Source organism: Xiphias gladius, chromosome 1, assembly GCF_016859285.1.
Source record: "Xiphias gladius isolate SHS-SW01 ecotype Sanya breed wild chromosome 1, ASM1685928v1, whole genome shotgun sequence".
NCBI lineage: Eukaryota > Metazoa > Chordata > Actinopteri > Istiophoriformes > Xiphiidae > Xiphias > Xiphias gladius.
This window is the reverse complement of record NC_053400.1, coordinates 18503659-18531625: the sequence shown is the minus strand read 5'-3', so window position 1 is coordinate 18531625 and position 27967 is coordinate 18503659. Positions and strand designations below refer to the sequence as shown.

General features: G+C 39.0%; 1 protein-coding gene across 2 annotated transcripts; it reads left to right on the top strand.

Moving 5' to 3' along the window:
* Positions 1–179: 179 nt before the first annotated feature.
* Positions 180–27867, top strand: adam10a (ADAM metallopeptidase domain 10a). Of its 2 annotated transcripts, none has more exons than XM_040125533.1 (16): positions 180–520; positions 6402–6552; positions 13652–13723; positions 14849–15007; positions 17835–17935; positions 18484–18642; positions 18985–19077; positions 19267–19450; positions 22908–23071; positions 23199–23382; positions 23471–23621; positions 23756–23939; positions 24068–24179; positions 24363–24583; positions 24738–24864; positions 25057–25172. In XM_040125533.1, exons 2-16 carry the CDS (start codon positions 6441–6443, stop codon positions 25161–25163), a joined length of 2130 nt encoding a protein of 709 aa, XP_039981467.1. In that variant the 5' UTR covers positions 180–520; positions 6402–6440; the 3' UTR covers positions 25164–25172. The 2 variants fall into 2 exon arrangements, with proteins under 2 accessions (XP_039981467.1, XP_039981459.1); XM_040125525.1 differs by having other exon boundaries at positions 181–520; positions 13605–13723; positions 25057–27867.
* Positions 27868–27967: the final 100 nt, after the last annotated feature.

The window sequence follows — 27967 nt, the reverse complement described above, 5'->3', positions numbered from 1 at the left end:
ATAAGTAGGGTTTTCTACCTCCATATCGCCTCATCACTAGTATAAAAAAAACTCAACAAAAAAAAAGAGTTGATGGATACGGAAGTGCTGATATGAGGAAGTAAACAACTTGTAGACCGATCAATGAAAATAGTGCTCAAACAGCAGTTTGGCGCATGTTTTCCGGCTGCAGTGTTTTTATGTGTAATTATCAACGGTGGTGTATCGATGATTTGTCACTAGTGTTAGAGTTTCTCGATCTATGACCATAATAGTAGACTTCTGATGGGTGTGTCCAGGCTCTCTTGGCAAACCACGGCGGAAGGGAAGAGGGCCTGTCTGTCTGATGTCGGGCTGGGTGTTAGAGATAGGAGCCAGCTAACGAGGAAGGGCGGCTATACCTTTAAGTGAAAGAAAACGAAACAAGAAGCAATCAGCGTTACCGCTGGGTCGCGAAGCTGGTTTACAGGGGATACAGGGAATTTCGATATGATATTTTTAAAACTGATTCTCTTGTGTTGCTTCCTACGAGATATTGCAGGTAAGTTTGCCACTGATTCGCAGGGAAAGGAAAGTGTTGAGTGATCGTCAGTGGAGCCAGCGGTAATCTGATCAGGCAGTTGTACTCCGGCTATCTAACTTGCTAGCTAGCTGGCTAATGTTACAACTGTAGTGTTTGTGGCCAGTAACTTGTGTTTATTGTCACAGTGGGTACCCAGGGCGAGGTCAGCCAGGGCGTTTATACTGGTTGTCAGGTTAATTTCGTCTGGGTGATACAGGTGAAGTACTCTCATGGAAGAACAGCCTGGGTTTTTTTTTTTTTTGGCACTTACTGAGTTTTAAAATAACATGACAGTGCTAACGTCTTCAAACTGACATCAGAATTGCGGGGATGAAGCTCATTTACTCGGAGGTAACAGAACTATTCACGGGTGTTTGAATCATTTAAAAACAACTAAATAAACGTTAAGTTTAGATGCGCTGGAAAAAAAAATATATAAGGCAGTTTTCATTTAGACACGTGAAATGCTCCGCTGCCGCGACGTTTGACAGCTAGTACAGTCTACCAGAAGATTCAGAACAGTCGAGCAGATGACCCTTACCGAAAGTTTCTCTGGTGCGGAGAGAAGGGTCATTACAAGTCAGTAGTGGAAAAAAAGAAAAATCATTTAGCTTGGCGTTTGTTACTACACTAATGTCAGACAGTTTAAGCTTCCTGTTACCAGTGATGAGTGATTCATTTATTGCGTTAGTTGTAGAGGTTGTGATATGACTTTCACAACACGTTAAAGGTCTCGGTAAGTCACCATTAACCAGAGAAGCAAGGCAAAACATTCGGTGTTGTGTAACTGATGAAAATACAAGTAAATGAATTTCACATGAAGATAGTGTCTCTCTCCCTCCCAGATGATTAAAATATAAGCCTTATTGCTGAGGGGATTTTTAAACAGTTTTATATGGGAAGTGCTTCAAGCGCATTATGACAAAACACATTGAAAATAGCTGAAAGTTCTAATTTAAACTGTGTGCTGAAATTGATATGGGCAAATACGAGTAATAATGATATAAGAATGTGATTAAATGCAGCAATTCAGTGTGTTTTAATGTTCTCCTATAACCTTTGAGACCACTACTAGATTACTGAGATAGTTAAAACGATGCTGCTCAGATTCAGATGGTAAATCGACTACACTTATATAGCACTTTTCTACTCTTACCAACCACTCAAACCGCTTTGCACTACTGCCGTATTCACCCAGTCACACACACATTCATACAGCGCTCTTTTCTATACAAACGGTGCTTTCTACACACACACACACACACTCTCATACACCATTGATACATCGGGGACAATTTAGGATTCAGTATCTTGCCCAAGGACACTCCGACATGCAGACTGGAGGAACCGGGGTTCGAACCACCGACCCTCTGATTAGTGGACGACCTGCTCTACCACCTGACGTGGCACAAGTCATTAAAAGTGAAGGGGGATCAGAGACAGTATGCAAAACTGGGACAGGAAAAGAAGCTAGATTTTTTTTTTCCTCCAATGATTTTACTTTGTTACCACTATTTTTCTCAGTATTCATTAAACATTGGTAAATGTAAGCTTAAACGCTTTTCATAAAAAGTAAGCGGTAAATGTTGCAAGTTTACTTTGTCTTCCAGGGGAAATGTTGGTTTTTATTGTTCGAGCATTTGTGCTTGTGAAATGGAGCAGTCATTTTACAAAACGTGATTTTTTTTTTTTTGACTTATGTTTACAAAAGTCTAAATTTATGGCTTGTTTCCGACATGTCTCATGGTGCTTACCCTTTTTCATAAACAAAGTAACTTTGAGCCTTGATTGAGATAAGGTGTAGTACCTTTATTCTTGCATTCTGCCTGGCACATCAGCAACCTGAGTGAGTTCTGCTGCAGTAGTGCTAGTTGAATTGTGAACTTTGAGAAAGCCTTCCTTTTTCTCTACTTCTACCTTACGTTTCCATGCAATTTGCAATTAACGATGCAATTCGCCTCATTCCACTAAACTGCACACTGCCCCATATTTTATGATCAATATAACACACATATTGGAAAAGCTATGTGTGGTTAAATGTAGATAGTGACCGCCTATTTGTGAGGCTCAAACATTTCTGAAGAAGTCAGTGTTTCAGATAAAGTAGGTTATCTCACTTCTGACGCAGCTGCTGTATCTTGGCCTGCTTACAGTGATAGTTCATTGCAGTGAATTTTCTTAAGTAGTGAAGTATGGAGTTTTGTTACGGACAGTCTTGGTCAGATTTGATGCTTGCAGGTTCCAACCAACCCTTTTACTGTTTTTTTCCGGTACTGTAAGATGTACAATGTTGAGGAGAGAGATTTGAGTTGCCGTAAGCTGTGGGGCTTCTGATGTGTCATGTTAGCTAGCTTGCCATCACCCAGCATGTATGGTAATGCGAGGCTCAGATTGGCACTTGCAGCTGAAGCCGATTACACTGAAATCCTGATGGCATTGCCTTTACGGTGAAATTGACTTCAATTTTTTTTTTCTATTTGCCCAGGAATTCCAGCTACTGTCTCATAGTTAGGTAATCTATGCAGGCCCAAACAAAGTAGGGTTGTTGCGTTACTGTCAGGTCATGATTCAGTATATTTTTTTCAGCAATAACAAGGAGTGCCTAAGAAAAGATGTAATAAAAATCTGTTAAAAAGTATTAGTGATTCATTTAAAGTGGCAATCTCGAAGATTTTGATTTAAATAAATGTCTGTTAAGTCACCATCTTTCACCGAATGAGGTAACTCTATGGTGATTGAGCTTATGGTCCACTGATGAAAGTATTGCAGTATTTATATATTTGCAGTATTAGGAACTGGGAGTCTGTGGCGACATTCCTGGAAAAATGCTGTATTAAGTTACTGCTAATGCAAACCAAACATTTCCTACTGTTGCAGCGTCACATTAAAAGCATTTAACTGGCGTTTTAACTGAGTTAACTTTTTTATTATGAAGTAGTCACATGAAACGCAATGTGTTTGTCAGTGACCAATATTATTAACCAATTATTAATATTGTTCATCAAAAATGCATCTACAAATCAGGACAACTGTCTTTTTGGGCAGTTTTGGACAGCGGATCAGTGTGAAATATTGCAGGGAGTAATGGGACAAGAAGGAGCAGCCGCAGTGAGCTGTTATGAAGAGCTGCAGAGGTAACCAACTACAGTGCCCTGCTGGTCGCAGACTCATGCCGTGTACAGCATAACATCAGATCCCAGTTGCTCACAGAATGATGCAAAAGGCGAATTATTGCCAGACTTCTTTATTAAAATGACAGTAGTTTGTTTTGCGGCCCCCAGAATTCTGCGACCTGTAGTATTAAACCAAATTTGCTGCCAGCATTAACTACAGGTGTCGCCAAACCAACCAGGACTGAAATATTCGAGATTGCCGCTTCAACAACAGAGTAAAAACAAATTTATTAAATGCACCATATTTTAACTGATCTGGTTAATTTGCTAGTACTCTCTTCAATAACTTGCATTTTGTTGTTTACCACTGTTAGCCTTATGCCTGTATTAAAGGATGTGTTAGTCAACTTGGGAGTAACAGCAAGTCTTTGCTGCAACTGTAAGGTTTCTGATTGTCTAGGTGTGTCTGTGACTCCTCAACATCTTAGTTAGTACCACTGCATTTTTCTTTGCTGGATTTTGCTTTTTATCATTTTCTCATCAGTGATTACAGACATCTTCAACAAACAATAAGAATTTTTCCTCTGCGTAATCAATGAGACTTTCGCTTCAGTGTGTAAAACAACTTTACTACATTATGAATGTTTATCACATTTTTATTTTATCTATTTTATTTTAATTACGTGGCCTATGTAGCTGTGACACAGGTGTCATCGTATCCCAGTTTTTTTCTGGCACAACCCAGCATATTCAGGTTTCAGAAAACTGCGATGAAGGCTTACTCAGGTATCTGAAACGAGGATATGGTGTTTACATGCCCAAACAAATTGGTCACTCCAGTAGCCCTGATAATAACCAGGATGCTACTGTGCATGTAAAAAGTACTCTATTAGAGAACCACAAATTATACTGTTGCTACATTCCTTATATGATATTTTTGTTTTGTTTGTTTCATATTTTAAGGTGAGAAGAAATTTAGAACATCCCAGAAATGTCAGACTTATTGCCAAGTTATTATGAAAATGACCATCTGTTGATAATTTAGCTTTGTGTTGTCACATTGTTACATTTAATGGAGTTGCCACCTCCAACTTAGAAGGCTGATCTGGGCAGTCTGAGCTGGCAGTGTTGGTTTTTTGTACAAAATGAACATATTTCTCTCTGGTTGTTGCACTGGTTGTTGGTTCAGTCTATTTTGCTGTCATTATTTTCATTGTCGAAGAAGGTCTAAAGAAGCTGATTGTTGGAGAATTCTCTTGATTCGTTCACGGACAAGTCGCTACTAGCCTGGTACAGCCTCTCCCTGTTTGGGGAGTGGAGACTCCCAGCTCATTTAAGCCCTACGGTAATGAACAAAACAGTGTAAAAATACAGGGAAGGTGGAGTACTTATTCTTTTTGCCCTGTGGGAGTCCCTTAGTAATGTGTATTTTTCCAAGGTCTTTCCATACAAAAGCTTAGAGCTTAGTGTCAGTCCCAGCTCTTTAAATTGAGCCCTTGCTAATGAACTTATTTCCAAAGGCTGGTTTTGTAGCTCATAGCAGATTCTTTCCTTTTAAAACGAAAAAACTGTAGACAGATATTTAGTTAGATGCATTCTGTGTTGCCTTGGAATGTAGATTAGCATTTGAACAGCCTGCAGCAAACTCAGTCACTGAGCTCACACAATGACATACAGTACTACTGACACAGAACCTCAGTCACCTGATGTGCATCACATGCTCCTCACTTGTGCTTTAAACTGACGCTTTCTTTGTCTTTGTGAAAAGAACAAAGAAAATGGTCAGTATAAAAGCTGGCAGGATTACCTCTGTGGGGTCACATCAATAAGCTGAATAAGCCTGTTAAGCATATCTAGTGAGTGACAGCTTGTACTATGGCTGGCCACTATGGGAGAAATTCATCCCTCTTTTCCCAGCCTGGCTCCATAAGACTTCATGAAGACATTTTGACATGTCACAGTAGGAAAAGCACGGTTGGGTAATAAAATTAACTAGAGACCATCTTGTGATGGGATCACACCAGCCACAATGTTCATCAACACGCTGACGTTCCGACCGATGAGTACTCAGTAGTAGACAGACAGACAGACACACAGAAACCTGTCAAAGTACTTAAAACTGACTCTTTGGTAGTTCCCACTACAGTAGTTATCTATAGGACCACTTGCCTTGCCTTGACCCTACACATACTCACACACACACACACAAGGTGATAACAATACCAGTTCAGGGTCCTGGTTTTGTTCATATTGGCTCACTGTCACACTGCCATGGCTTATTTGGACACTTGGATAGAACAGACCCATCATTATTGTTATTAGTTACATGTTTCCTGCTATGATGCCAGAGATTTGGATATTCTTGTAGGCGTACAGGTGCAGTTGTTTTTCTGTTGATTCACTACTGTCATGTATGCTCTGATGCAAGCTTTATGAAGAAGCACACTAGTAGTTTTGTCAGCCCATTGACTGAAATAAAATTCACTTAAATGATTAAGACATGAGGTGACCCATTCACTGTTTTTACCATTATAATGCTGCCTCTTTGTTTTTTTTAAATTTGTTTGGGGTTAGCAATTTATATTATTTGTCTCTTGTTTAGTGAAATTCTATATAAGATAGATAACGGGCTATCAACTAAACCTCCATATCATGATAAAATATCAAAACAAAATGTGGCTTTCCTTTACTGCCTTGCAGCAGATTTTTGTTGACAAATATTGATGAGCCATTGAATTCTCTTTCAGGTCAGTCTGGGAACCACTTGAACAAATATATTCGCCATTATGAAGGTCTATCATATGACACAGAGGCCCTGCACAACAGTCACCAGAGAGCCAAGAGGGCACTCTTTCCTCAAGACAAGACTGTGCACCTGGACTTCCATGCACATGGAAGGTCAGTTTAAGTACAAACGCGCACACACTCCTCCTCATTTATTCACTCCCTTTTTCTGTCTTCCTACTTAACCTCATAGTATGCCACTTAAATTGTTTTGTTTTGGGATTGTAGCAGAAGACTAAATAAATGTCATTATAATACTGGGTAATTGCATTAGAGCTGAAACTCCCCATATTGAGAAAGTACCTGCTGTTTTTTTTATATTAGACAAAAAGTGTGTGAAAGTTGAATTAGCCTAGACATTTGAGGGAAAATCATTGATCTAGTGTTGAATGAGTTTTATACCTGGCATAAAAAATACCTGCCACTATAGTACAGGCTTCTCTGGGAGCACCAGCGGCAATATTGTGTTTATTTAAGACTCTGAGAAGCCAAGACTAACCATGTTATTTCAAGCTGTAATCAAATCCTTCCCTTTGCCTTATTTTATTCTTACCTCTGACAGTGGAGTTTTTTACTGCCTCTAACCGATTCTGTTTTTAATGAAATGTGATTTGAGATGAGCTCTTGTCAAAGTCAGGTTGTCTGAGTACAGCAGTGCCACCCCTGTTTTGGAAACAGATGATTTCAACTACCGACACTGTTTAAATGTTTTCAGATTTGTATCAGTAACAAAGTTCTTGTGACTTGGTAATAAGTGACAGCCAGCTGCAGCAGAATGTGTGTGAGAAAAACATTTCCAAAGAAATTGCTTGCAATGCTGAAACAACAAAGTGAATGCTGTTAGTGTGTCAACTCCCAATTCTGTCATTCTGTACTCTTCCATAACTGGCAATTTGCACATGCTGCCTGACAGTAATTGTAAGGACATTGGCAGACACTGTATAATTTCATAATTGAAGATATTAAAATTGAAAGCAACAGCTTATTTTGCAAATGTTATTTCTAAGCAACATTTTCATACCGGTATGTGGGGGAGCTGGCTTACCAACAATTGAATATTGTTTTCTGCTGCCCTCAATTTGAACACAAATATCATCTCTTCGGTATCCATAGACAAATGCTCAAATGCACACACACGCGCTCACACACTGAAGTATATTTTAATATACTCTGTTGCAATCCCAGTGCAGTTTTGGGGTTGCCCTTACTCGTGGGATTTGTCCCTTTTCTCTCTGTTTCATTTCTATCTGCTTTTCCTGTTTGCTCTTTTTGGCCGCACCACAACATCAGGGCCAGTCCTATAAACGCAAATGTCTGGCGCTGACTGACTGACTGACTGACGGAATGATGAAGTTACATCATTGGTCGGCTGGCCAAGTGTTGGAGTTTCTCTGTTGGTCGTTTCTTTTTCAAAATGAATTGGCACAAATGTTTTCTACTGCATCTTCAGGGGGACATTTACAGGCAGTGTTGCCAACTTAGCGCCTTTATCGCTAGATTTACCAACTTTTCACACCCTGTTTTTCAAAAAACAACCTAGCTACAAATCTAGCAACCTTTTGGACAACCTTTAGCTACTTTCCATAGAAGAGAGTCGCCAGTATTGGCCCGTGAGTGCGAGATTGGTTTTTCCCTCCGCAGGCACACCTCTCTATGCGTCTAAATATAGTTGAAATCACAGCACAGCGTTGTCCTTGATTTATGTGTATGGTGATTCTGTCAGACAATGTCACGGTTATAAAATCAGGATTTTAGCAGTGCAGAGCAGCAGCTTAGAAATGGCTTGGAAGTTACTGCTGATTAACATGTAGTCTTAATAGGCTGCGTTTCAGTCGCTATTTATTACTTGTTTTGTTGTCTGACAAAAGAAACAGAAAAACATGTAAATGAGAACAGCTTTATTGGGAATTTGGCTGTATTAAAATACTGTATATGTGAGCACAGAGAGTAGGAGAGAAGCGAACAGATAAAGGGCTGAAACCAGCTGACACTAGGCACAATGTAGATACATCATGAATTTGCTAATTAGCATTTTATGTCATCTAACGACATTTAGTGACTTTTCCAGCAGAACTTGGCTACTGTTCACCGAAAGTAGTTGATTACAGAAGTTCTACAACAGTTTTCAGCTACGTCCTCGATTTTGCACATTGTCCATACACGGTCCAGCTATATACTAGGTTTTGATTTAGTCTTGTTCTGTATTTGAAGAGTGTAACAATAATTTATCACATCAGCACTGTTTTTTCAGCCAGCTCCCTGTGTTTTCCTCTTCACTAAGCGTGTCTGTTGTGGGTTAGCTGTCAAACAGATCCTTTTCCTGTGCTTTTGTGCTCTTTCCTGTCATTGCTTGCCTTTGAGAAACAGCTGGCGGTGCCTGTATTGGTGAGGTAATCACAGTCGTACAGCATGACCATTTTTGGTCTCTGACTACATTGTAGTGTGTAAAGAGGATATAAACTATATTTTGTAGAAGAAGTTGAATTGGAGATGGTTTGCAGTTTGATGTAGAATCTGGAGATGTAGTATATCTACTGTAAACAAGCTCTCATGGATGCTCCAAGTAGCAGAGTAAAAAGTAATAGTGCTGTACATACATGTAGAGGAGCAGGCCAGACAAAGTCAATAAACTATTGCTAGTTACATAGTAACATAATAATCCCTGCGGCAGAAATGTAACATGACTGTTAGATTTGTGCTCTGGGGACAAATTATTTTGAATTTAGCTTCACATAATTAGCTCCGAGGTGTAAATTGTCCAGTTTTCTGCAAAATCACAGGGGTGGACACAATATAATTTACCCTTGTACCCTTTTAACACAAGCCAGCATCAGCGTTGAAACAACAGTCACCTTTGTGCTGCTTATAATATAAGGTTTTATTGTTTTGTATTGTTTCAGAGAGATTTTGATATAACTCAGTTGTGTTAAGGCTGCCGTCTGTTGTGTTGTTATTGAGAGAATATTGCACATTAGCCTCTGCATTTTCCATAATAGTAATAAAGTTAACTTTAAGAGAAACAGAACCAAGCCAGTGGTCATAATGCTAGTATTTTATTCTTTATATCCTTACTGAATTCATTAGATTCAGGAGTTTGTGCAAAAACAGATACACACTCTCCCTTCTGTGAGAGCAAGGCTGTATGGCACTATGGAGGTTTGTCATAACAAGAGAAAAGCTCCCTTGTGTATGCCCACTCACATATTTGTGGCTGGATCAGGTGACGGAACAAGGCAGGGTAGTCAGTTGTCTCTGTGGAGGGCTTCTTTAAAGAGAGAAGTCCCAAGACGTTGTCAAGCATTGGCTGGCGGAAGTTTCACAGTTCACAGTTCAGTTTAGTGTCTAAGAGTGAGACTTATTTATGACTTACTTATTTTATTTATTACCCCCCTTTTGTAATACATCAAAATATAAACACATTTGGCAAACATAAGGGCTCAACAGTGTTCAGAAGCCCAGGCTCACCTTGCAGGACTTGTAATATGCTTACTGTCTGTGAATGTTATTCATCACTTGCATAAGGAGCAAACACACACACACACACACACACACACACACACACACACACACACACACACACACACACACACACACACACACACACACACACACACACACACACACACACACACATAAATGTGACATATTATCTGCTCTCTAATTCAGGGCTTGACATTTACAAGCAAAATGATTCAATTTATGTGAATACAAAAAATATACTAGGTTTTTAATTATAAATGCTTCAAACTGCATTTATTTAATAATTATGTAATTATTTATTCTACTTTAAACTGCTTTGAACTGTATAAAAAGTAAAAAGTATAAAAAGTAAAAAGTATAAAAAGTATTTCTTCTTAGCATTAAATGTCAAAAAATTCTGCTCAGTTTGTTCAGCCAGTTTGGGCTGAATTTTGTTAGACTTTATTTGCACGTGTCCTCCTAAATGCACTTTACAGTTCCCACACATCAATATTTAGTCGCTAAAGTGAGTGACAAACTCGCACCGTTGAGCCCTGTAATTGTGATCATACTTGTATTACAAGATCTGAAAATAATGGATCTCTCTCTCTCTCACACACACACACACACACACACAAACACACACACACACAAACACACACACACACACAAACACATTCTGTCATCTACTCTGTCCAATGAAAAAGCAGCGAATTTACTGGTATAGAGTTTGCGATATTCAAACACTATCAAATGGTCATAGCTAATTCAAGTCATGGTAAACTTATGTGCTTAGTTCAGTGGTAGAAGTTAAGTGATCGTGTTGTTAGCAGGCCCAAAGTGCCAAAGTAGATATATTGTTATAATTTCTGTGGCTTTTGATTGTTAATAGATATAATGTAGAAAGGATGCACTAGTACTACAACATTCCCATCTTTAGGAGAAAGCTAAGTTCTCACTTTTACTGAGTACTGAAGTACACTGATCATCTTAGTTGCTCTGAAGGTGCAAATGAATAGATGTTTGAACACATATCTGTCTTCTTCAGAGATAAAATCTGCGTACAGCAAGTTGCGCTTTAGATGTGCTTGTTCTCCGTCTATGTTGTCTGTCAAAACTCCCCCAACACCAAACATACACTCTTGTAGAGCTAGCAGCTTATGAGTGTATGTGTCTGGGGTATGTTCGGCTTCCAGGGCTCTGTGCAAGTAAGGAGGACATAGTATGGCTTTCCCAAACACTGCACGTTGCAAAATGTTAGACAGTAAAAACACAAAACAAGGAAAGATAGGATGCTTTTGCAGGAAATTTAATCATGTAACCTAATACTATTTTCTTTATTAAACATAAAATGTTTATACATATAGTGTAGATATTCTCCCTTTGTTGGCATTCCATCTCTGTTGGCATGGCTTCAAGACACTCCTTTTCTTTGAGCTGGCCTACTTGCTGAGCAAAGTATATGTCAGATGCTTGAGTCAGTATGTTCAGCATTTGAGATATGTCTGAATAATTTATCAGTCAGCTGCTTCTCTGAACTGAGTAGCACTGACTTGATCCTTAGCCTCCTCTCCTCCTGTCTCTTACTATGTTTCTGCAAGTTTGTCAGCAAGTTTTTTTGTCTGGGACATGATCCAGGGATGTTCTTTCTTTCCTTTTCTTGTGTTTCTCGCTCAATGATTCTTCTCTATCAAAAATGTCTTTTTTAAATGAAGCCTAGACAGCATAACAATCGCTGACAATCAACATATAAAAATACTCCAAAATTTCCAACTAAATAATCTATTTATGGATTTATATTCAGAAGAGACCAGTGTGCCACGGTGATTTCATGGGTTGACTGAGTTTTTGATGGGGCCTACTGTAGATGAAGTCATGAGGTCATATTGATTGTCTTAGAGGCTATTAATTAAGCCAGGAGGAACTGTGGTGGGTGAACCAGGATGATTGACAAGCAGAAGAATGTATACTAAATCTATTGCCAGATGATGCCAGTCTTTGTACCACATGATTAGCAGTTCTCTCTTTTTTTGTTCAAACTCTTATCCTCTTTTTTTTTCTTTCTCTGTTGCCCTTATCTTGGCTTCATTTGAAATGGTCCTCTGACCGAAGATTCCAGGTTCAGAATACAGATTACATTTTGTAAAACCGCTTGAAATAAGGAAAAATCCACTTAATACTTTATATTTTGAATCACAGATCCAGGTCTAGATAAATACAAAAAAAAGAGGATTGGAGATCATATGCTACTTTGCTCCTACCAAATTGAATAAAAATCAAAGCAAAGCAATGCAGAAAAAAAAAAAGTTTGATGGCAAAAAAAAATAGTGATTTTGCTTAGTCCCAGAAACACAAACTTTAGTCTGCTTCATGAATAATAATCCCTGTTTTTGGTACCAGTGAACCACTAAATTGAAAATACTTACACACCCTTTTATGTAACTGTTTGTGTGTGTGTGTGTGTGTGTGTGTGTGTGTGTGTGTGTGTGTGTGTGTGTGTGTGTGTGTGTGTGTGTGTGTGTGTGTGTGTGTGTGTGTGTGTGTGTGAGTGAGGAATGAGAGCAAGAATGAGAGAGGGAAAACTGAATGCTAGTGCAGGTCAAAGAGTCATCCTGGAGAAGGAAATCCTGGTCTGTGTCTGACCCTTACAACATTATTTGCTCTCTCATTTTCCCAAACATTTTCCAGAACACACTCCTCCCCACATTCATCTGCATGTCTGTGCTCATGTTTTTCTATGTTTTACTCTACTGATGTTTGTATGTACTCATTCCTGTAGTGTAGTAATTCTGCCTATATACATCCTTAGTGTTTTTTGTCCTCTGAAACACACATGCATATGCAAAACACGTATGGTTAAATTATTCATTAATGGTGTGAAGTATCCCTGAGCTTCTTAGGAGGAGACATCTCTTTAGTTTTGGTTTGTCCCCCAAATTTTGCGCAGACTTAAAAGGGGCATTCTGCAGATTTTACACAGTCAAATGTACTACTCAGTCTTACTCAGGCCTTTGAAAACATGAATTATGTCCTATGCGGGTGTGTAATAGTACCTTGTTGTGGAATGTGTTATAAGAAAAATAAAGTGGTCCAATCCATAAAGGGCTCAGTATGAGAGAGTAATGTGAACAACATTTGAATCAAATGGATGAAGCTTCACACCTTGAGACCAAGCCAAGGGGTTACTGGAGATTCCTGGTGGGGTGTGTTCTTCTGAACTACTCACTACATCGCCTCAGGTTTCTGGGAGGCTAGTGGCTCATGCGCACCTCATGTGATGCATGCCTTTTTGTCTTTGACATCAGGGTTATGTTTGCACGAGGATTACAAAAAAATGTACTCCGTCTGTGCACAAATGTTCATGGATTTTTCCTCATGACATAATTCTTCTTCTGATTCACTGAGCACAGCAGCACTGAGCAGAAACCAGCACAGCAGCAATTTGAAGCTGAAGTAAAAATGTGTGAATGCTGTTTTTTCTGCTTAATTCTCTGTGTGCTGTCTTAGCTCTCCAGTGTGTGATGTTCTTAATACTAAAACTGTGGTGAGAGCATGACATTAACAGTGCCAGGGTTGAGGGGTTGAGTGTGGAACTGTCAGCGAAACTGTATTTCACTTTCCCCTCGTGTCATTGTGTCAAAGTACAACTTTGCCTTTGGTTTTCAAAGATTATACTATCCAGAAATTTTCTCATATTCTTCTTTTAGACATTTTAACTTGCGGATGAAGAGGGATACATCTCTATTTTCCCCAGATCTCATCATTGAGGTGTCAGGAGAGAAGGCACCTATTGATACATCGCATATTTACAGCGGAGAAATCTTTGGTAAGTCGCACACCACATCTTGGGCAGAGGCACAGTTTCTTAATAGGAAATGTCTCTATTCCAATTATGGTGTTTATTTTTTCAATTAAATCCAAGGTCTGTGTCATCACTTCTCATTGTATCATTCCTACATTATCCCCTACATTATCTCTTCAACAGAAGGACAATGTTTTTCATCTATAGCCTTTCCTCTTTTTCTTTGTGTGTGCGGGTGAGAAATTTAAAGCTAGTTTTTGTCAAGTATTTATCACATCACAACCCAACACACACGGGATTTCACTTCTACCTTTTATCTATCACTTCCTTACACTCTCAGTCCCTTCCCTTCCTGGACGTCTTCCTGGTGCTCGTCTCCAGCAGAGTTCAAATAAACAGGAGCGAAAAAAAAGCCTGTTTGTACTTTTGTGATCAGTGCATTTGTGTGAAACAACATGAAAAGGGGTCAGAGAAACAGAAAGATGGATATTTTTCTTATCGAGGGTGGTGCCCTCATAATAAGTTTCCTTAATCTCTGCACAGAAATTCAGAAATGAAAAATATACTGTAGCTGTGGAAATTCATACAAATGTTTTGAGCCTTAAACAAATTAAATATGATTTATGTTCAAATACACAACATTTAGTTCTTCAACACTGTTATTTCATGAGAGACATGTCGTGTGCTTGTAGTCATAATGTGTCACCATTACATAACAACTTGAGTGGTATCATCCTGCATTGTTTAAATTTAATTAACCAAAGTCCTAAAATTTTGGCATGCTACAGATTTTTATTTTGCTACAAGGAATTGTGTTTGTAAGTAACCTTATGTTCGGACTCAGCATAAAGTTAATTTTCACCATGCTTTATTCATGCAATTGCACTTTTTGTGCAGACTGTGACAACAACTTGGATTTGATGTTTTTCACCTTGTGTGATCGTAAATTTTTTATGTGCTTGAAAAAGCTTATTGAACAGATCATTTCTACCCTTAAACTGCGTGAATACTTAGACCAGATGTGTTTAATTGTATATAATCAGAAAAGAACAATATTACTTTGATCTACAGTTTAAATTTTTTACTTTCTCTACAGACCAACACTCTATGATGTTCGCCTCTGCTCACCCCTCCTCTTCTGTGTTTCAGGTGAAAAGGGCACACTGAGCCATGGCTCTGTGGTTGATGGCCGCTTTGAGGGCTTCATTAAAACCCACCACGGAACATACTATGTTGAACCCTCAGAGAGGTACCTACAGGACAAGAAAGTGCCCTTCCACTCTGTCATCTATCATGAGGATGACATCAGTAAGTATACTTGTTGAAATGAAAGGAGCTTTTAAGCACTACAGGTGTTTTAAGTCCACTTAAATGGTGCACAAGAACGCGAAAGGTTTTATTGCGTAGCTTTTATACTATCACAATCATGAAATGATTGTGTCATTTTTGATACCATCATCTGGAATGTTGGACAAATAGTTGTACAAATAGTTTTAGAAGGCAGCTTTTCAAAGGCATCTTAGCAGAAATGTATCGACTAAAGATGAATGCAAATGAAGGCTCTCACCTAATCATGTTATTCAAAAACAGACAGTAAATTGAAAGCTATGAAGGCAGAAATTGAATACTTGAATACTTTTTTTTTTTAATTTTTGGAGAAAACATTGCTTTTGCATTATGAGGAATAAAACTGTATTTTTTGATGAGATGTGTGGTAAGGGGCTCAGGGTTAAGCAGTTCATAGAGTAGCCTGACAAGGTTGGAGAAAAGGTTTTGTTTGACAGACTGGTAGCAGCAGGATTTGGCACTGGGTCCTGGGCCATGGACAAGGTGGTAAGTATTTGTACTGGAGGCAGGATTGGAGCGCGGCACAGCGTAGGCATGACTCATAGCCACTGCTAACGGACAGACTACAACCAACAGAGAAATTCTAGGTCAGGATACTCCAAGCTTCTCAATCCTTTCCTTGAGAACAGACAACTCTGAAAATGTCTCCTAGTAATCAGTAGATTTCATGCAGGCAAGGTGTGGTTGTGCGTGAGCACAATGAAGCAAACACACCATGAATAGAAACACAATCCAGTGGGATGAAACTCATGATTTCAGCTCAAAGAACTGCATTTAGCAGACAGCCGGTACTCTGATATGAACTCCACCCTGGATTTGGGCTTCCTGATGATCACTGCAGTTTGTCCTGCTGTTTACTTCTCTGGAAAACACACACACATATATACACACACACACACACACACACACACACACACACACACACACATACACACACATGCCTAAACACTGACATAGGTATAGATTCATAGATTCTTTGAAACTGCTTAACAAAATTTAAGCATATGGAGAGAGAAGAAGCTGTTTGGAGGTTTGGAATGAAAGGTTGCAGGTGAAAATGAGGAAAAGTGAAAGCCCTACAGCAGAATTCAGGACTTCCTGCAGCCCCTAATAAACCTGTCATTTAGATTTATGTATCGTTCCATCCACTAGATGAAGGAGGAGTTTGTTTTTTTTACAAGCCACGTCATACTCTCAACGATTCTGCATTCATCCCTACCCGTTATCATCCTGTTCAATTCTAATTTCGTAATTCTGTCCACTAAAAGTCTTGTCCACTAATCACTGCCGATTGAAATGCACCCTAACTTTGATTATTTTAAGATATTTATTCAATATCTCAGACAAACTGTGAAATCCTGTTTTTTAGAAGTCTCCCTGTGGTTTTTGACGCTGGTGTCAGTGAAAAAGACGGAGAAACGACACTTATAAAACACAAATTACTCACTTCTCACTTTTGGGTTTTCGTGGAACTTTGTTTTTTTTAACTTCTGTCCAAAATGTAAGGGCCTTTTGATTAGCAGTTGAATGAGACAGCATTCACTGTAGGGACAAAGACGGCTTTCTCTGTAAAAATGGAAAACACATTGTCAGAGGTTGAATGCGTTGATTCAGTGTGTATCTAGTCAGTTTACTAACCATCGTAGGACTGTTCTCTTTTCTGAATGACCCAGTAGTGGCTGCGAGACATTCACGCTGATGTCCTGCATTACTATGAATGGGATCATGAGTTTTGCAAATACAAGCTGCTCAGAGGCAAGTGAGTATTAGTTTACAACAGTTTGATTGAAAACAATATAATAAGAACACATTGATATGCAGGCTTAGCTAAGATAAATATCTTGAATCTTTTTTTTTTTTCTTTTTTTTTTTTTTTCAAAACCCATTTCATATACCAGGACTTTAAAGTGATTTAAAACACCAGTATGCTGTCTGCATTGTTCACCATCGTTCAGGTAATTTTTGCCATATTGGCCGCTGACCCTCATTAGGCTTATAAAGTCATAATACTAAATGACAGGTGATAAGTTTGGTATTTACCTTAACTATGAGTGACAACTCTTAATATTAAGTTCATAATTATATAGCAGGAGGTTGCATCCGCTGCTTGGCTGAAACAACTAGTCATATAAAGCTCTTTCCACTTTTAAGTATTTATATTTTCACATTAAATAAGCTCAAAATAAATAAAAATGATATATTCCTTGTCGTGGTTCTGTTCATTCATATCTCCTTCATTTGAAACTGCTTTTTCAGTGATGTTGGAAAACTTTGAATCTTACATTATTTTATGTGGGATTGCCATATGGGAGTGGGCAGTGTTGAACTGTGTTGACTTTCAGCAGAGGTGGTGAATTTATATCATAAGACTAATCCATTCTTGTTTTTGTGATCCAGTAAAAACAGCTGCTGAAGCCAAATGACTGTACTGTAGTGGGACACAGATTTAAATGTCGTTGCTGAAATGTGTATTGTTTATATGAAAACAGAAGAACGCTTTGTACACAGTGTGCAGTCTAGATATGAATGTAGTGGAGACTGTTATCGGAAATACTTTGAGAAAGTAAAAAGAAAGATATAAAAGAAGGAGGAAGATGAGGCTGATCTGTTAGTTAGGCCTTTTCTCCCTACAAATCCTATTGCTCAAGCCCTTTTGTATAATGCAGCTACTCCTGCAACCCGACCCACCCTGATTCATCTCATCCAGACCACCACGCATGAGCCTAAAGAAATCCATGATGCAGTGTAAGCTCTTCAGTCACTCCCTTATTTCCTCCCTATCTGCCAGATTATCCTCATAAGTATGGCTCAGAGGGCGGTTGCGCTGACCACTCAGTGTTCGAGAGGATGAGGAAGTACCAGGCATCAGCAGTGGAAGAGCCAGCCAAAGTAAGTGCCAACAAAGCCCCTCTCCCTCCTTCCAGCTCATAATTAAACTCACATATCTCACATCCAAGATCAAATCTCGTATCCAAGCTACCTTACGCTAACAGTAAGAGCTTGTTTATATTTTCAGTATATGTGTACATACTTTCAGTCTAACACCTGATTGTTAGCAATGTTGAAGCCAGGCCCAGCCTTTTTAAACTGATTGTAAAATGTCCGCAGGAGGTTTTGGCTGAAAACAATAATAAGAACACCTGTCATTGTGTATAGTGTCATATAATACAAAACCCTTTTCTTTCTGTGCAGCACCTTCAGAGCAGAAAGTCTTCTCTTCTACGCAGTGGCTAAATTCATGATACACTATTGAAGCACACTATAAATAAAATAAGAGGCAACTATCATAAGAGAAAAGGACTCACTGTAATCCAAACTAATGAGGATTTGGCTAGGGATAGGATAAACCATCTATTTTATTCTCATCAGTTTTTGACTACTTTGCCTCCCCACTACATCTTACTCTCGTATGGTCTGCACAATTGTTTTTTGTACAGGGGGTGAGCAGTGTGTTGGAAGAGGAGACCTTCCCTGGTCCTGTCATTCTGAGGAGAAAGAGGGCAGCTGGGAAAGAGAAAAACACCTGCCAGCTCTTCATTCAGACTGACCACCTGTTCTTCAGATACTACAAAACAAGAGAGGCAGTCATTGCCCAGGTATCCGGTCATACATACAGTATGTAAACATGACTTGAGTCCAGAGGATCTTTTGCCTGCACCTACAGTAATGTATACTCAATCACATAGCTGCTTAGTTGCTTAATTATTGATCTGCTCAGGCTGTGTTTTGTCAAATAAAGAATTACGTAAAACCTGATTAGCTGATGTATCTCAACAGTCAGCGGTTATTTTTAAGAAATATCAGCAACTGGGAATGTGAAAAAGCTTAGTATCTTCACTGAACTTGAAGTAACAGAACTTAGCTACCACGATATGTTGTTTTTTTCCACTGCTGTATTTGCCTTCCCACGAATCTTAACCTCATCACTTTCTCCTCAGATCTCCAGCCATGTAAAGGCTATCGACTCAATTTACCAGGCCACAGACTTCATGGGCATCCGAAACATCAGCTTCATGGTTAAAAGGATCAGGGTGAGGTGCTAATATTTTGAGTGGAGAAGTCTGTTGACCTGTCTGTTTGGCAGTAGACATAGTTTCCTCAGTATTAATATGTATCATTTTTTGCCAGGGACCTTTAGTTTCAACTAATACTACCTCAGTGTAGATGTGTGTCTCCTTTCTCGATTGTCCGCTGTAATTGTTTAACTCTCTTTCTTTCAGATTAATACCACTGTCGAGGAGAAGGACAGAACCAATCCTTTTCGCTTTGCCAACATCGGAGTGGAGAAGTTTTTGGAGCTTAACTCTGAACAGAACCATGATGACTACTGCCTGGCCTACGTCTTCACTGATAGGGACTTTGATGATGGTGTGCTTGGCTTGGCTTGGGTTGGGGCTCCCTCAGGTTTGTACAAAACACAAACACAGACACACAGCCCTCGTGGTGACTTCCTGTGTTGCTCAGAGACATTTAAACTGGTTTGAGTGCTTTCTAACACAGGCACTTACTTTAGGTCATCCTTCAGGTTTAACCGTACCCTCTTTATTTGCCACATATGCAGGGATACTACACATTTTTAATTAGTCTGATCACTTCATCTATAACTTTGTTAAATTGAGATCAGTCTAGTTTGAAATCCCAGATCTCAGCATCCTTGACAATATTGCTGTGGTGAGCAGAATGAGCACAGGCTGGAATGCTGTTGGATTAACTCCTGTTATCGTGATACTGATGTTCGTTTAAATAATTAATTAATCGCAGATAGGACTGTGTCTCTTTTAACTCCAGCTGACCCCAATAAGCCTTACCATCTCAGTCATTGCATTGCCAGTGCAATGCTCCACCACACACACATACACACTCACACTCTCCTAAGTAGCTCAAAGCACCGCTAACAGAAAACATTTTGAAGTTAGGTTATGTCAGCGTTTTGTCTCATTTGTCTCAATTTCCTCTCCATCTGTGTGTGTTCATCAGAATCTCTAGGTTTTAAAGGTGGCAAAGTATGGCCTTTCTTAGAAAACGTTTAAACTCAGAATTAGGTCCTAGTTAAAGCTGAGATTTATAAAGAATTTACCTCAATGACAAAATGAAGAAGTAATATTGGTTTCTTATTTGTTTGTAGCAAAAGCATTCATCTAATAAACTTATCTGAAGCATTATCCAATGTATGAACCTAAATATAACATTTGCCTTTCACAAAGAGGCAATGTATATAACGGCACAAACATTATGGGTAGTTTGATCATCGAACAAAGAAGAAATTACTATATTGTCACACTCATTACAACTAATTTATGTTTTAGTCTTCAGTAACTTGTTTTTTTTTTTTGTTTTTTTTTTAAAGCGAGCTTTAATGGCTCTTTGCTTATGCATTCATCAGCAGAAGTGCATGAAAGTGGCTAACATTTGAACGTACATATCTCACGTTGACAGTCACTCAGTCAGTCATAAAATGTGTTTATCCCCTAATGTGAAACAAGGTGGAAATGGGGCATGGAGGAAATTGCGTCATAGACATTGTGAGCTGTACCCCGTAGTTTACAGTGTGTTAACTGGTTAATGTGCGAGTTTTACTGAACCTATTGTGATGCTTTATATTGTGAATGATACTAAGAACCCATCAGAATCTACACATAGGTGCATTTACTGTAGCAAAAATTAAATATTTTGAATATCTATATAATATTTGAGAAAATAGGTTGCCGTAGTATTAAAGGATGACTATATAATAGATATAATATTTTTATGTGGTAATGTACATCAGGAATGCCTCTATCTGTCCTCCTCGGTCAGGATTCATGCTGTGTTCTCCCCCACAGAAATCTTATCTAAACTGGCTGTTTGCGCACAAACACAACAGTTATGAATATAGTTATGGTGGGTTTTCCTTCCTGTTACTCTGAATGCATTCAGCCACCACCATTTCAACATGAAGAATACAGCAGCAACAATACAAACAGTCAATAGAGGCAAATTAGCAAAGCTGAAAGAATCGATTGAGATTAAGAGATTGGTTGCAGTGAGTTGTGGGGTGAATGTCTGAACAAAGGGAGTCTAGAACAAACGGCCATCAGGGATACTGGGAAAGCACAACTAATGTTACAAACACTTCACTTTATAATTGCACACTGAAAGAACAAACACAAACACACACAGACACACATATGCAGTATACAAACATAAAATGTGCAGTCATGCTTATGTAAAATTACACACAATAGACACATTGTTTATTGCTTTAAGTGCTTTGGTCTCATGTTTCTGTGCAGCTATAAGCTGCCTTTGAAGTTGCCTGCTAATCACTGCATTTATGGATAAATGGAAAATTAGCGATACTGCAGGAATGCTCATTGTTGAACTGCCAGAATGCCCCATGTTGTACAGATAATTAATCACACTTCACATCACAGCTTTGTGGGTTTTTTAAATCAAAATTTTAGTTTTTCATACTATGCATCTTAATTTCAATATTTTATATATATATTCGTATAGCCATTATAATATGCATGCAAAGTAATGTTTATAGCTGTATATGGTATAATTTTGTGTAAGCTATCATGAAAAATTCAGATTCTAGTGAACTACCACTACAAAATAAACTATGTAGGCCTAACTATGGAGGAGTATAGCTGCTCTTTCAACATGTTTAGGCAGTGACATATCAGACATATCAGATTATAACTTTTAGCTTTTACTTTTCACTTTTTACTGTTTTGTAGTTTATATATATATATGTTTATACGCCCATACAGACCAGTAGGTATATATCATGTACATCAGTGTTTCGCTTGTTAAAGTCAAAGTGGGGCTCATAATCCTCCGTGATAAAGATTTTGCACATAGTTATTTCAGAATTTCTTCAGGGAAATGGTTGAAAAATATGATCATTTAATTAATAAAAATGATGGCAAAAAACAGGATATTTAGACCACAGAAGTGAAAGGAGTGCCCATTCTGTCATCTGTTGCATATTGGCACCCGTTCTTTCGCTAAAACAGTTGGTCTAAGTTTGGCATATGCTATGGTCTGTTAATGGTTTTTATACCTCATCAATTAAGGTGTAGTTTTTGTGACCAATTTATCTTCAGTTCAAGCACCAATTTTTTTGGCTACTTTATAACTCTACACTATAATGGCTCACATTTCATGATCATTTTAGTTACAATATTTGATGAGAGTGACAATTATAAACTAAAAGTTTTAACAGACGGGATCCAGGGACTTTTGTGGTGTTGTATCTAACACCACATGTTGTACATCTTTTGTAAAAACGTATTTTAGGCTTTGTCCTTGTGTATGCAGACCAATAAAGTTTAGGTTTTATGGCAAAAGACCACAAAGACTTGGCTGATACATTTATCTATTTGGTAAGCATGAATAAGCTGCTTCATCTGTTAAAGTTACTGTAGTTTATGTTTCAGGGATTTTTCTCTCAAGTCCAGGACTAGATCGTTGTTTTCTGTTAACTGTGGAGCAGTGATCCCTGCTGTGGCCAAGCTGTTGCCCTTCTCAGCAGCAACTACCAGCACCGGCAGGCCACTTTCCTTGCTCTGTGTGTGTGGGTGTGTGCGTGGGTGCGTGCGTGCGTGTGCGTGCGTGGGTGCGTGTGTGTGTGTGTGTGTGTGTGTGTGTGTGTGCGTGCACACTCATGTTTTTGCTTACCCTGGTAGGGCACCTGGCTGCAGGAGTCAAATGATCACGTCACCAAACTCTTAGCACCTTGTGCCACAGCAGCAAATCTGCAACAGTCGATCAACCCTAGCTAAAATAAAAAAATCATTCACTGTGAAATCTTGTCTAATATTTAAATAGTGTGATAATCCACTCTGCTCCTATATTTTTTATCCTCTTGCTTTAGGAAGCTCTGGGGGCATCTGTGAGAAGAGCAAACTCTACTCCGATGGGAAGCGGAAGTCTCTGAACACTGGTATCATCACTGTGCAGAACTACGCCTCCCATGTCCCTCCCAAGGTGTCACACATCACCTTTGCCCATGAGGTTGGGCACAACTTTGGCTCTCCTGTAAGTACTATAATTTCATGCACTGGCCTTTGCCAGTACACTTCCTACCAAGCAGTGCAACATATTATATGCAGCTCTGTCTCAAGTCTCTCTTTCCTCTCTCCTTAACTTGCCTACTGTTTTACAGCATGACTCTGGGATCGAATGCACCCCTGGAGAGTCTAAAGTACAGGACAAAAAGGAGCAGGGCAACTACATCATGTACGCCAGAGCCACATCTGGGGACAAGCTCAACAATAACAAGTTCTCTATCTGCAGCGTCCGCAATATAAGTGCTGTTCTGACAAAGAAAAGAAACGACTGTTTTGTTGGTAAATTTTCTCTTATAAACACATGTATTCCTGCCTGTGTGTGTGAGAGAGAAATTCTGTTTTCATGCAATTGTGTCTGTGTGTACAGAGTCTGGCGAGCCTATCTGTGGTAATGGACTAGTGGAAAATGGAGAAGAGTGTGACTGTGGCTACAGTGATCAGTGCAACGACCCCTGTTGCTTTAGCGCCAATGAAGAGGAGAGCAAAAAGTGCAAACTGCGGCCTGGCAAAATCTGCAGGTCAGATGGCATTAGCATTTCTTTGTACAGTTCTGTAATTTGTGAAAGAATTATTGAGCACAAAAAAGTGCTGTTAAAAGCGTGGCATTTGTTTAATGTTTGATATTTGCATATTTGTAAATCCCTTTCTGCAGTCCCAGCCAAGGCCAATGTTGCACAACGGAGTGTACTTTCAAGGGCACAAATGACGAGTGCAGACTGGAGTCCGAGTGTGCCAGACAGGGCAAATGCAATGGAGCTACTGCTCTGTGTCCTGCCTCAGAACCAAAGGAAAACTTCACCTCTTGCAATTCAGAAACACAAGTCTGCCTCAATGGGGTATGTTAGTTTTAGTTGCCCTCTTGCTGTTTGGTATTTGGCATGTGCAGTTTGTGAGCATGCGTATGTATTTAAACTAAAAGGTTTTGAAAAGGTTTGTTTCCCCACTACCTGCTTGTTTGGACCAGGTGTGCTCTGGTTCCATCTGTGAGAAGTATTCTCTTGAGGTATGCACCTGTGCCAGCCAAGATGGCAAGGATGAGGCAGCTGAGCTGTGCCACGTGTGCTGCATGGAGAAAAGTGAGTGATAGCTGCAGGACTGTTTAGGAGTCAAAATACATAGTAGTAATATCAAGCTAGAATCATGTGGTATATGACATTACTGACTGTTAGTTTTACTTTTTTCTCTTAGTTGTGTTATCTTCAAGCTAAAGGACTGAGTCACTGTGTCTCAAAGGTCATTCCCTCTCTTTCTGCCTTCAGTGAACCCCAGCACCTGCAGCAGCACAGGCTCAGAAAGATGGGCCAAGTTCTTCAACAAGAAGATCATGACGCTGCAGCCCGGCTCACCCTGCAATGACTTTAAGGGCTACTGCGATGTGTTCATGAAGTGTCGTTTGGTGGACGCCGACGGGCCTCTGGCCAGGCTAAAGAAAGCCATCTTCAATGCAGAACTCTATCAGAGTATTGCAGAGTGGATAGTGGTGAGTATCTTCTTACAGGAAATGCAGTAACTCTCTCCAGTGGAGCCAATGATAAATACTGGTCATCAGAATGATATAAATATATACACAAGCTGTTTCTGCAGTGCTTTTTTCCTGTATTTAGATATTATTTAACATGTCCTCTGTTATCCAGGCTCACTGGTGGGCAGTGCTGTTGATGGGCATCGCTCTTATAATGCTAATGGCCGGCTTCATCAAGATCTGCAGTGTGCACACCCCCAGCAGCAACCCCAAACTGCCCCCACCAAAGCCACTGCCAGGTACAGTGCATCATATATGTTTATATTTATATGTATGGTCACATGCACAGTGCAGACAGACAGACAGACAGACAGATGGATATAGATGGATAGATATAGATATAGATAGATAGATAGATAGATAGATAGATAGATAGATACTAGCATTCATTGTCCTTATTTGACCCTTACTGAGATGTTGATGTCCTGTAGGTACACTGAAACGGAGACGACAGCAGCATGCAAACCCACAGTCACAAGGCCAGCGCCACCAACGTCAGTACAGAGAGAACTATCAAATGGGACAGATGAGACGCTGAGACACTGGCCGGTTCTTTGCCTTGGTTCTTCCTAGTGCCTACAATGGGAGCACTTCACTCCAAAGAGTTACCTTTACCACATATTGCAAAATTCTAAGAACTTGCAGCAGTTTCACTGGACAAAGCCTGAAGTTTTTTTGGGCCTAACAAACTCACTCAGCACCTCTGCTCCGAGAGCCAGATTAGCAGTGGTTCACAAAGCTTTTATAGGAAATAAATAAATTTTCCAAGGAGGGACAGGAGGAGAAATTCACTGATCTCTGTTATGTGGTCTTAATCATATTTTTTAGTTTTCAATGTTTTTTTGTTTGTTTTTTTATTCAAAGAATGGAGGAGAGAGAGGCAGCTTTGTGTTAGAGTTGCCTTCTTCCGTCCTCCATCTGTGCAACCTTTTTCTTTCCTGTTCTTCCTCTCTGAAGTGCTGCCATCATCAGCACAATAGCAGGACTGCAAGTCACATGAGTTTTTGCTGCCAATCCAAAACAACATTGAGACATTGTGTTGAAGAGAACTCTTTTTTGCCAATATAATTAGATTGTTTTAAATCAGACACCATCAAAAACAGAAGCATTTTAATTCTAAAGCATACATGTTCTTTCAGTGTGCAATTGTACAGATGTTGCAGTAGATTGTTTTCTGTTTCAAATGAAACTGATTTTCTGTATGATGAAAACTATTTACTGTTTTAATTCACTTTCTCAGGATTAATAAAACAACAGCAAACAAGTGTATTGGGTGAAAAAGATGGCTGCATGCGTATTTCAGGGTAAAATCCCTCCTGGCTGATGCCTGTACAGAAGGGTCCACGTTAGCTGCTGCGGGATTTAGAGGGCAGTTTGTAAGAGAATGTAGATAAACGATCGTAATGAGATTATAGTGTCATCTGTTATTAGATGGAGGGAAGATTGATTTTCTGGATATGTATATTTCTTGTTGTGATATGGCTTTGCCGCTGCATTTACATAATGGTCTATAGTCTGGGTCTGAAATAAATGGTCAGAGAATAGCTTTTTATCAACCTGATTGTATAACACTTGAATTTCACACACTTGCAGATCTTTTAGGAAATGACAAAACCTGTTAAAACCACTCAGAAGCAGTTAGATCCTCTAGGCCTCTGTAGCCAGATGAAGAACTGGTCTGGTTTAAATGTGATTGTGGATTTTGCTTGTATTGATTTTACTTGCAGTTCAGATTATTTGTATATTTGGAAGAGTTGAATCAACCGAGGAAAACTAGAGATTCTAATTTTACTGTTGTGTTGTGGCTGCTGTTAACAGACATTTACAAGAGCGAACAATCACTATGTGTCAGCCATCTACTGCTGTTCTCTTCTGTCCTGTCCTATCTTTTCCTACTGATCGGGGTTTTCTCAAGGACCTTTTTTACCCTTGTTATACCCTCTTTCAGTGTGACTGAAATTGGTATGGAAACTAGAGTCAGAGATCTTTACCTAAGCTGAAACAATACATGAGGAGTTTATCAGAGTTTATCAGTCTGGACTTGTGAAATTTAAAGAAAAAATATGTTGGAAATGATGTGGCTTAGGGTTTGGCGATGTATTATATTCATAGGAAATGTAAGTGGTTGATTGACATACATATACTACCATATATAGGACTTCACATGAAAAAATCAAATGTAACAAACACAAACTCTCATATTATATTGCGCAGTTTGTTCATTGATTTTCTTGAGAGATTGTTATAATATTATATTGCTGTCCAGACTTGCTTTGGCTCAATTTGACTTTTCAGTTGTCTTCAGCCAGATTAAATCCACGTCAACTTCACTGAAAGATGGATGAGGGCACAAAACACTCCAGGTTTAGTTACCGGCATATATAAAAATATGTGTGTGGGGGTTTTTTTTTGTTTGTTTGTTTGTTTGTTTTTTTTTTTAAATTATTTTAGGAGGGAAACTCTTCGTGGAGCAGAGACAGACTCAACAAAAGAGAAGTATCAAGCACAGCTGCAGCTCAGCGTTGTTTTCTGTTTGAGGTGTAAGGAGGTCGATGAGATAGATTCTATGCAGAGTATCACAGCGCTCAACAGCTAACAAGTTAGCCTCTTCTCAGAGAAATGCCTTCATCATTTTCTCCTAAATGGGTACATGGAAAATTCTATTGTGCTTTCATAATAAAATGGTTACTCCTCTCCGTTTGCTACTGCAAAGTTTCTGAACTTACAAAAATGCAATCCTGTTACTTTTGCTGATTTTGTTTGTCTTTTGGTGCTACTGGTAGTGCTTTCTCTTGGGTCAGAGCTTAAACTATATTTTTCATTATCTTTGGCAAGTTTTAAAGTTTTTGTGTGAGTGAGTGAGTGAGTGAGTGTGTGTGTGTGTGTGTGTGTGTGTGTGTGAGAGAGAGAGAGAGAGATATCGGGTTTGCTGAATCCTCGGAGAATAGTGGGTGTTTAGGGTTAATACTCTGGGAAATTTTTCTTTCTTTCAAATTTCTGTGATGTTGAGAAAATGTGCACTGAAGTGTAAGTGATGTAAACTGAAAATCCAAAACAGTATAGTTTCAGTTCTGCCGTCTGATTTTAATGTCTCCTGTGTTTTATACATTGTCCTTTTGTTTTTATTGTTTACTCTTTCGGTTCTATTTCCCACTCTGCTTACTTTGAAAATTTTACTAGATTTGCAAAGGTATTGTGCAAATATATAATTTTTTTTGAACTACTTGAAAAGCATTAATAAACCAGAGTTGATCAAATGTTTGTTTTCCCTGTTTGTAAATAATGGCAAAAGGTAGTATTATGATACAGTTTTGAGTTCATCTTTAAGCCAAGTTTACAATT

Coding starts and splice junctions, on each gene's coding strand:
- adam10a (XM_040125525.1), top strand. CDS start 469: ATGATATTTTTAAAACTGATTCTCTTGTGTTGCTTCCTACGAGATATT. Junction 23,622..23,755: donor CGGCCTGGCAAAATCTGCAG/GTCAGATGGCAT, acceptor CCCTTTCTGCAG/TCCCAGCCAAGGCCAATGTT. Junction 24,180..24,362: donor CGTGTGCTGCATGGAGAAAA/GTGAGTGATAGC, acceptor TTCTGCCTTCAG/TGAACCCCAGCACCTGCAGC.